Source organism: Melanotaenia boesemani, chromosome 19 (genome assembly GCF_017639745.1).
Source record: "Melanotaenia boesemani isolate fMelBoe1 chromosome 19, fMelBoe1.pri, whole genome shotgun sequence".
Classification (NCBI taxonomy): domain Eukaryota; kingdom Metazoa; phylum Chordata; class Actinopteri; order Atheriniformes; family Melanotaeniidae; genus Melanotaenia; species Melanotaenia boesemani.
Window position 1 is genome coordinate 15,991,976 of NC_055700.1, and position 11,123 is coordinate 16,003,098.

Here is an 11,123-nt window from a genome sequence, read left to right on the forward strand (position 1 = left end):
AAAACAGTAAGGTAAGGAAAGTTAGTAACTGGGACAGAGATGATCTAATGTAGGTTTTATGTGTTGATAAATCCCATTTGACATAGTCAGAGACTTATTTTCAGATTGCTTAAAGCTTAAAGCTCCAAACTGCAACTATATTAGGCTTCATTTTTAAATTTAGCTCTGCAATTGTTTTCCACCAAAGAAGCTGACTGGAAGAGTTCTGACTCATTTTCATTTAAAATCTGAATAAGGAAAACTACAGTAAAGTGTGGGCGTAACCTCAGGCAAAAAGAAATGTCACCATCCAGACAGGGCTTTTGTGTAAACTCGGTGAACCTTAATGAATAGTGACCTGTCCATCAAATACTGTGTGAAGGTAAACTCACATAATTGGAGTTTTATTATAGAAAAACTCAAGTTTAGATACAATGAAATGCCAGTTTCATGATTAACACTCCAAAGACGTGCAATTACCTGCTCACTGAAGAGAGCAGAGTTCAAACTCAAGTGATTAAATGAAAGTTTACACAACCTGTTTCTCTTTCTGAAAGCAATTTGAATCATCCCCACATATTATCTTGTAATACATCAGCTCTCGATGAAGGAGGCGTTTGTAGGGGTTCTGACTGAAGGTGGTTTATTTCCTTGACTACAGATCACTCCACAATGAACATATGTGCATCAACAGCACACAAACATATTTCAGTAGCAGTTGGCTTTTGTTTTTCAATCATCCCTCTTTTAAACCACTTAAGTCTATTGATCTAGTTTGCATATGTAATACTCTTTGCAGAAATACCCAGGATGTGTAGATGAAAGCAACACACTGTTAGTTAAAGTTGCTTCATGCAGTGTTGTTATTTAACCATGTAATGATGCCACATGATAGATTTCTTCTGCCCCCCCTAAATAGTCAACAGGATATATTTATATATGGCTGAGTAAATATGGGAGAGTAAATATCCCTGCTTTGTACATGTCTGTTAAATTTTTTTATATGTATTTTTATTCCTTTTGTCTTTTTGTGAACAATGTCTTGAATCTCTGTGGGTCCGTGGGGGGTTGCAGGATTTATCTATTAGTTATTGTTAATTTAATTTTAATTAACACTGAAAAATTTCAATGGTGTAATACTGTTCGTTTGCTTTGGAGTAACTCTGTAAAACTCAGACGAATGAGTTGTTGGATTTAAACTCTGGATTGATTATCCCCATTTTTATGCCTCCACCTTTATGTAGCAGTAAAGCTACATGAGGGTCAAAGCCATAACCCTCACTTGATGGTGAGTTATAGCAGCAGCATTTTCATATTGGTGATAATGATCTTCTGTCGAGCCTTCCCACCCACATGTCAACAGTCTGATCGGTATATGAGGACATCTGTGTAGCACTGGTGCACATTGTTTGTGTTTATCCATTTATTCAAGACTACTGAGGGATGTTCAAAAATGAGCAAAGAATATACTGTGAGACCTCGTAATTAGCACATCGCTGGAGTTAGATAAAACTGTGGTTCTTTGCAATGTTTATTTAATTTAGCTGTTTATTTATTACAAATTAAAATGGCATCATTTAAGAAACAGACATTTGTTATTCAATGAGACACACAGTACATTTCACCACTCTCATATCACTAAAAGTACTTTTTTTAATGGAGGCACACATTACCAATCCCTCTTAGAGTGCTGGATTCAGATAATGAATTTATGATTCATACAAGCACAGGCTGTTATTTTAAATCACCTGAAAGGTGCACAGACCCAGCTGTAGATATCTTCACTGATTAATATTGCATTGTTTGTTACCTCCGGAGGTCACGCATTCAGAGGTGTTTGTTTGTCTGTCTGTTAGCCACATAACTCAAAAATGTTTGAATTGATTTTGATTAAATTTTCAGGATATCTCAAAAATGGAATAAGTAACCAGTGATTAGATTTTTGGGAATTATTCTAAAAGGATTCTTTAGTATTGGGAGATAAGGATAATTTTGTCATTAGAGCTTCTAACTAAAAAATAATGCCCACAGTCACTGCCAAAACATAAATAAATAAAAATAAAAAGATACAATGGCTTGACAAAGGTCTGCATTTTCTGAGTGCTTCCAGGTCCCTATGATTTGAGTATAATTCCTGATGTTTCATATAAATTACTTCCTTCTTCCCTTGGTTCATCAGCATTATTCATAAAGATCTTGTTGAATCCTTTTGTGTTTTGAGAGTTTACCTTCATTAGCTCCTATTCTCCAAGTGAATTTGTGAAGTATTTTATACCCATCATATGCAAACATAATTCTGGTATGAATATGTTTTGAAATATTTGTACACCAGTGATGATGATTACTGCAACAGGGGACAAAAAGCTTGTCTTGCAACTATGCACCACTGAGATAATCACTCATCCTTGCTGAAATTCTCATCAAATCAGAATTGACTGAATGAGGTTTTCACCAGATGGTCACAGAGGGCTGCAGCCCCTTCAGACAAAGATGTGAATAGAACAGTTATTATTCATCAGCGTGATATTAGAAACAGTTGATCTGATAAGGTTTTTACAGACATAATCTCTTCTTCGTCTTGCCACCATAAAAAGAGTGAATATCAGGATCTTCTCCTGCAGAGCCTGAGCTGGTTGCATAGGCGAAAAGGTAAGTTGCCCAAAAACAGTTAAACAAGCTATAAACTCTACACCTTTACAAGGAGATACAGTTGCAAGTGAGTAATGTTTTGTAGCTCAGTAAAAATAAAAACAGAGCAAACGTAGCATTCAGTTTAGTACAAAAGGAAACAGATTGTTCTGTACTGCTGAGGCACACAGCTGCTACAGACATACTTTCTGGAGAGTTGTTTTGACTCCATCTAGTGGTCACCTTCAGTACAACTGCTGCAGTCACCACTTGAGATGAAGATGAAGCTCTCCTCTTTAGTTTGATTAGAGCACACTTTACTGCCTCTCAAATCAAGCTAGCAACCTGTTAATGTAATTGAGTCAAATGGTAGAAGGCTGACTCATCACACGGGGATCTGCAACCAATTAAACAAATGGACGTCACTAACGGAGCAGCAATGAAAATGTAAAAAGGGTGAAAGCTGGCGGTCATTACAAATTATCCTTTATTTGTTTAGAGATGTGAGACACATCCATGTCTTTCTTATAACATTAATCAATCTGTAACACAAGATCAATAACAAAAAAAGGCAGACAGGTGTTAGAGAACATTGATCTTTGGTTTTAATTGGTATAACAAACTGTAAAACAAGGCACCGTGTTAATTAGTGGAAAGAAAAAGGCATGAAAGAAAGAAAAAAAAACAACAACATGATGTGATTTGCAGAACAGACACATCTGAAAGTTGTTTTCTCGCTTCTATTCGCCTCCACACAGTTCCAGTAGGATTTTGCGGTAGTCACCAGATGTGTCTCCCTAAGATGACAGAGAGGGCCGTGAGAATTCAAAGTACTGTCTTATTCAGAGTAAAGATAAACAAACTTTTCATATAGGTAAAATTGTATCATCACAGCCTAACATTACTAAATGTTACAACTGCAATCATTATTAGATCACTGCTGATGTATTGCAAAGCTTTTGCTGACTACAGCGTCTTCCCGCCCCTTACCTTGATGAAGGAGTGCAGAGTCTTTCCATACATCTTCAAGAACTGCGCTTTAATGTCCAACATGTCAATCTCAGCCCTGGCGACCATTATTCTGATGAGGACAGTATCAGTCGTGCCCAGCCCCTGATAGGAAAGGAATACATCTGCATTCAAAACTAATGATCCAAAAATCATGACAGCAGGGTCTGTTTATAAAATGTTTAAGCAGGAAAAAAATAAACAAAGTATACCCAAGTAGCACTCCAAGTATTATTGTACTACACAAACTAACATCATGTTGCCTCCTTTACTTCATGAATAATTACCTTCATTGATTTGTACAATCGTTCTGCAAAGAAACTCGGCTTGTTCCTCACACATTTCACTGCAAAACAGAAAAACAAATCTCTAACAAATCTCACCTCATTTACAGAAGCAGAACTGCAGCTGTCTGTTTGGGGCTTTGGGGAACATCTCTGGTCCCCCGCCAGCAGTGTAGTGAGTTTCCACACTAAACTCACCTAATTAGTATCAATTACTACTAAGTTTACAAATTGGTTTCTAAAGATAGTTGGAAAAAACCCATTAGATAATGATTAAAAACAGGGAACTTTTTAAAACAGTTTGTTTAAATAGAAAAATAGTACAAAGACATTACAGCAAACATGGAAAAATAAATGTAGATATTAAATGCATCACAACCTCCAGACTAATTCCAGTACTTTTTTCCATTTTCAAAAATTTTAATTTGTTTAATTTTTATTTCTTTTTATTATTTGAACTTGTATGTTAACTGTGTGATTGAACTAATATAAAATGCTATTAAAGCTCAATTTGAAGCAACTTGTCCGAGTGGACAAACCTATGGCCAGAAAGACGTCCTCCAGGCAGCCAGACATCTCCCTCTTGATGCTTTCCTCAATGTCTCTCCCAGAAATCTTCTGATACTCATCAAACACTGGGAATAAAAACCATATGATTAATAGGGAAACAGAATACAAACAAGGAAGATGATCATTGTGAACTTGTTTGCTCATCAAATTGCCACAAGGTGTCAGTAAATCCCAAAACACATGCACTGCAAGTGTAATGTTGACATGAGTACCTCTCAGCAGATGCTTTCGGTTCCTCACACACAGCACTGTAAGGAATTTGACCTCATCTGTGCCCCATCGAGCCTCTCCAGCCTCATATATTTCCTACAATTACAAGCACAAAAAACAGACTACTTATAAAAGCATGATACTGGGAGGTTCAACACACCATTTTATCTGGAAGGAGGAGGCTTTACCTTGGCATCCTGAGCAGCCAGGGCTTCGTCCACTTTGTCACTTTCATCCCGTCCGGCCTGCAATGCAGAAGAAACAGCAGATTGAAAGAAAAGAAGCAAATAATTGTACATCAGTTCCTAAATATTTTCTAGGTTGTTCTGCAGGTTGTCCCCAGAAAGATGAATACAGCCAAATACAGTAAAATTAATAAAAACTACCCTCGTCCGTGTAAGTGCAATATAACCCTTGAGGTTCATTATGACACTGACCAGTCAATAAATATAGAGACCAGTATGTTTTACACCCCCACAGACCATTTGACTTGCTAATGGGAAATGTTTAAGTAATATGCTTGTGAAAGAAAGCTCTGCCTCTGGACTTTGGTTATTACTAACTTCATATACTGTCTAATCTCAAGTATTTTTTTAGGGATTTAACAGGTTATTGCCATTATTTTTAACCTATAGGGACTCAAGTTAAAAAGGGCTTCATTATATTTAAAAACTATCTTCCACTACCTGTAATAACATGCCAATAAAATAACATCACTGACCAAAGCTGAGAGAGTTTGTGGTGTCAGTGTTTGCTCACCGTGAGTAAAGAGACCAATACTCTTTGAAACATCCCAGAGGTGTCTCCACACACAGCATCTTCCAGGCTCTTCTCATATTCTGCCAAGAAAAATGCGACAAAAGAAATGAAAAATCTATCAGTAATTAAAGCACATTCCATGTTTTTTAAGGACATACACAAAAATAAAATACAATATGCTAGATTTACTATGATTGAAGACATTGGTTAATAAAGTTAAAAATATCTGTTTTAATATATAACAAATGCAGTGTTGCTGGCCACTAACTGTTGTTAACTTCAGCACATAAGAACTGCACCAAAACAAAGCATGCACCACAACAGTGATATAGATGAAGTAATTTAAAAACCACTTCAAGAAGCACTTGCCAAATACTTTCATTTAAGCTGCAGATGAACAAAGAAGTAAACAATGAGCTGCCACACAGAGATGCATAATTTACAGCATCCACTGCTTTCTAACAATGAGGCTTAGTCACGGCTGCTCAATATCGCATCTCATGCACAAGCTCCAGGCAGCAAGAGATATGACATGATGTCAGAAATTCCTATTTAAAGAAGTGACTAAGTTACCTGTCTTGTAGAACGCATTGATGGCTTGTATTTCATTGCTGGACCTTGAAGCCAGAATATCAATGAGGCAGGCCTCTTCTGTTCCAGCCCCCTGTGAAAAATCAGTATACCGTCAGCTGAATAACAGCAAAAGGAGCTCAGAGTGTAACACTGGAGACCGATCTATGTTTCATAAATGTCAATAAATCCCATCTAATTTGACAATGCATGTTTTTTTAATTCCCCAAGAATATTTCATTAAATACACACTGATGACATGTCAAATAAGAAAATGTTTTTAGTTTAAAAAAAAAAAGATTAATACGTTAATGAGATCACAGTACAATGTCTTACCAGCAAATGTCACTCAAAGTTGAATTAAACATTTTTTGGGATTATTTTCAATTGCAGGTTTGTGGAAACATGTCATAACGCATGACAGATGTGTTTTCAAAAATGTATGGACATCAGTGGCTGTTTGTGGCAGTGGTTCCCAACTTGTTTTCCTTGAGGACTCCTTTATGCAAATACTAAAGATCTGGGGACCCCCTGCCCCACCCTGTGCTGAAACCACGCTCGGTTTTATGCTTTCATTAGCAAGATTCTCAACATAAATACTGTCTGAGTCCCGTCCTTCAGTGAAGGCAAAGTTTAACAACATATAGCCTTACTTTTTTTTTTTTTTTTAACAGACACAAATCATTTGCTCTGTGGTGTTGCAGGAAAAGTTACTAGGACAGGCATGAAGTGCTCCACTACTGTAGCTTCACCTGCTCACTGATCTAACTAAACCCCCATACATGGATGAAAATTGGTTAGATGCACAAGCTGTGGCTTTATAAGTGGCTTTTTCTTCATTTTTTATTTTTGAGTAAGGATACATGTGTTAAAATATTGTATACCAGATTTTGATGAGCCCCATTTATTCAGTTTGGGATCTGGTTTTTAAAAATGAGGGGTTTCAGGCTACAAAAATGCCAGTTCCATGCAAATGAATTGTCCAGATGATTAAAAAAAACCTTTTTCTCAAACTTTATTAAAAAAAAACACACATTCAATTCGTCTCTGTGTGGACATGGTCTTCATTTTTAATCACAAAGCCACGGGGACTCCCTGTGCCCTTTGGGGGACCCCAGGTAAGGAACCACTGGTTTATGGCACCAAGGTGCACCAAGTCACCAGGTCTGTGCTTTGTGGTATTTGAGAATAGAAACTAAATAACATAATATAAACAAGCACACCTATTGTGACGAAGCAACTGACAAAAGGAAGCTCTGACCTTCATAGCCTGCCTCAGCTCATAGGCATCATATACATGTGGCAGCATCAGCAGACCCAGGACCACACTCCGGAAGTGCCCACTCAGCTCTGAGGTCAGATCATGAGCCAGGTCCTGCAGATAGGGACAAACAGATTAATAGAAGGACAGTGTTTCCCAGTTCTCCTATAAATTCATTAAGGGGACCTTCAGTAATGAAGCCTGATTTTCTTAGATATTAATATAAATTAAATCATTTTCAAGAGACCAGACTGCACACATTCCAGCAGCCCTGACTTCTCCGCTAGAGGGTGCGGTTTAAAGAAAGAGTTTAGTGAACAGAGGAGCTGTTCCACAAACCCACCCTTGTGACCGCATGTGGGTGTCCACGTGTTAAATATGACTCACTCTTTCTGCCTGCAATGGTTCCTCTCTTAACCTTTGCTTTTCCTGCAGTTCCCTCAATGCACTCTCATATAGTTTTACTGACTTAAGGCAGTTACTTATAATCTCATTATGTCAATACAATACAAATCTCAATGTTCCCTTTCAGCTAACATATTGATTATCTTTAATTATTAACAGAAACACAGTGGGCTAACTACCTCTATGGATTCACTGTATGTTTTAGAAAAGAGAAACCGTCATCTTTCCCACAGATTACAAGGCCCTATCTGTCGGTGTCTACAAGCGGTCATTTCTGCTTTATAGTCAATGGTTAACTTGTACTTTATCTGCAATGTTTGTATACCACACCTACAGAGAAAAAATTATGAGAGTACACAGTGGAATAGGAAATTTAGAGATGACACATCCAATACTGTTGCCAGCATAGATCCTTAAGGCTGCTGTTTAAAATCTTCTGGTCTACTAGATGTTGTTTCTCCACCTCCTCTGCTTCATTCAGGTCTATTCACTATTTCTAAAAAAATCCTTCACAAATAGTTTGTTTGCTGCCTTTGAGCCCTGTTAAGTCAAACATCTTACCTTCCCAACGGTTTGTTTATAGGCCTCTTTGATGCGCTGCCTCTGTGCAATTGTACGGTGCGCTAGGACTTCAATGATAGCTGCCTCATTCGTACCTGAAAGCAATATAATAATTCATTCTTAAATTATAAAGGGTTATACATTCCTATTCGTATAACTTGACTTAGGAGCAGGGGGTCAGCCATAATGTTTAAGACAGAAACAGTGTTGCTTTGCTGGAGATCATCTTAACACACTGCTGTTTGTTGCTGTTGTCATAGAAACCATCTGTTTGCAAAGGGGAGCAAACTAGAGTCAGGAGAAAATTATTAAACTAGTCCTCCTTAACAGCATCAACATTCCTCACCAGATATTTACTGACAGAGAGAAAAATCTCACTTCTGAATGCTAGTAAGGAAGTACCTCTTAAAGCAGTACCTGCAAGCATCGCTTCAGAACAGCATGACCTATAATAAGATCAATTTGCTATTACTGCCTGCACGATCAGCAATGTCCGGATTCATCAAGGTCCCAGAATGTATGGACTATGTAAAAGTAAAGTTTAGAACTGCTATGACAACAAGAGCAGGGACATGTGTCAAACATTCCTGTAGAGGATGGAAGAGCCTGGTGCTTTTTCTTTTTCATGAAAGCATAAAATGTTGTTAGTTTTCTCTGTAGCCAGTGATAGTTTGTAGGTCACCTACCAGTTCCCTTCATGGCTTCTCTCAGCTTCTGGGCATCTGCATCAGCGTTAAAGCCAGATGCCTCAGTCACTGTTCCACGGGTTCCAATCTGCTCATAAAAAGGAGATAATGATTACTACTTATCTTATCTACTAAACTGCTTTTCAGCTAAACAGACATAAAGTAAACAGACACAGGTATAAAGTTGCCTTGCAGTGTTGCAGCAAGGAAACATTCAATCCCTGCAGGACACCGGCCCTCAAGGACCGGAGTTGGTGATCCCTGTCTTAAAGCATATCTGAAGGGAACTTTTAGAACCTAATAATATTGTTTATGCACAAGTTAGCTGTGGTACAGAGTGTAATTACTCCACTTTTAATGGATCATACACAATAATGTTCCTGTTCAGAGTTTATGTTTTTCAGACATCCCATCCAATCCATTACTGGAATCATTTTCTACACAAATTACCAAACAGATCAGCATTTTTTGCAGACTTAACAACTGATACTGAACTGCAAAAGACTGTCATGAATAACAAAGTTCTTACAAAAGCACAGAGTCAAACTTTATACAACAGAGATGTTAAGCTTTAAAATAGATCTAATACTCATCTAGTTTTTTTTTTGTTTGTTTGTTACTTTTACCACAAAAACAAAAGAATAGCACTTTTTTTTTTCATTATTACTGTAATTACACCTGATGTTTGTTCAGTTTTCAGTGTTGTTAATATCTGTTAATCATGCAAGTTGGTGTATATGTTGCTTATTCAATGATTTCAAAGGTGGAAAAGCTGCTACAGGAGAGACTTACTGCTGCCATTGTGGGATGAGAGTGGAGTACAAAATTGGAGGTCCAGGGAGCTACAAAAGAAACATATTTCATGCTTACTTAGATGTCAGTTCCACAACTATTAGATAACAAAGTAGTGTCAGCCACAGGTCCGACTACTGAGCTGGTGTACCTGGTGCTTATCTTTGTTTGGCCACACCTGTAATTACTTCATATTGAGGTTGTGGGATTTTACTCCCCACCTGTTTCCCTTCCTGTAGGGATCAACTTACCCACTGACAAAGCCATCACAGACCTGTCCTATTCATTTCAGTCTAACACATTTGCTTATCAAATGCAGTGGTGGTTAGTTTGTTTTCTATTGTCTTTACTGTAACTATGTTTTTTAAATTATGATTTTCTCCTGTTTGTAGGTTGTGCTGGTGCTTTTCTTGGCCAGGACTCCCTTGAAAAGAGGTCTGTGATCTCAAAACTTTACTGGTTAAAGATTGGCTTAAAAAAAAAAAAAGCATGTGAGTCTTGGAAACATTCTTCCATGTTTTGACCACAATACATATCTGCTGCTGAAACACAGAATAAATCCTCCTTCACATTAACAGCTTGTTATTTCTCAGATGGAGCTGCGGTAACGGACCTGCTTATGTGTACGTTGTAGTTTTCATTTAAAGGAAACAAACGAAACTCTGATAAAGAATAAAGATTCTGCAAGTGAATCTCGTTTCTATTAAAGATTCCAGCATGACTCTTTCATTCTTCGAAAGCAAATGATTGGATAGCAGACTTGTCACGGCAGCAAAATGTTATGAAAATTGGGCAATAGCAATTTGAGGAAATAAGTGACACAACAGAAACTGAAAAACATTTACCGAAAATTTGTCCTAAAGTTATTATTTGCAGATAAAAAGATGCACACATCTAAAGTATTACATCCAACTGATTGTAGATTAGCTATGAAAAAATCAATAAAAGTAAGTCTGAGAAAAACCGTTTCTGAAATATGGGCTCTTAACAGTTAACTTGGCAAGTTGATGAACACACCCTGCAGACACAGCACCCTCTACGAGCCTGTAAGTCAACCAGAAAAACAAGACAAACGGAAAATTAACGACACTTTACCTGTTCCGACGAATGTTGACTCGGTCTGAAACCCAACAACAAGGTAGTGTCACGGCGATACCGACACTCTACAGCTTTTAACTACAGTTACACTTACGTCCCACCCTCTTGGATGCTAGATCCTCCTTTTCGCGTGTACTTCTGCATACGCAGAGGGGTTTTTAGCTGCATTCACGGATATAATCCCGACCCGGAAAGGGGAAACTCTCCCCACAGTTTATAGGCAAAACTAACATTTTTGGAAGTAATCCAGCTGCATGGGGTTTTTGATTACATTTTACTGCAGTTACTTTGTCGAAACAAAGTAACGTGGTT

At 37.7% G+C, this 11,123-nt stretch overlaps 1 protein-coding gene across 1 annotated transcript; it reads right to left on the minus strand.

Annotated features, from left to right (window-relative positions):
• Positions 1-3,076: 3,076 nt before the first annotated feature.
• Positions 3,077-10,958, minus strand: anxa4 (annexin A4). The gene is made up of 13 exons (XM_041969798.1): positions 10,809-10,958; positions 9,714-9,763; positions 8,922-9,009; positions 8,236-8,330; positions 7,270-7,383; positions 6,012-6,102; positions 5,439-5,518; positions 4,868-4,924; positions 4,682-4,775; positions 4,439-4,534; positions 3,903-3,961; positions 3,598-3,720; positions 3,077-3,404 (listed from the first exon to the last, which is right to left on the minus strand). Exons 2-13 carry the CDS (start codon positions 9,720-9,722, stop codon positions 3,348-3,350), a joined length of 963 nt encoding a protein of 320 aa, XP_041825732.1. The 5' UTR covers positions 9,723-9,763; positions 10,809-10,958; the 3' UTR covers positions 3,077-3,347.
• Between the last annotated feature and the right edge of the window lie 165 nt (positions 10,959-11,123).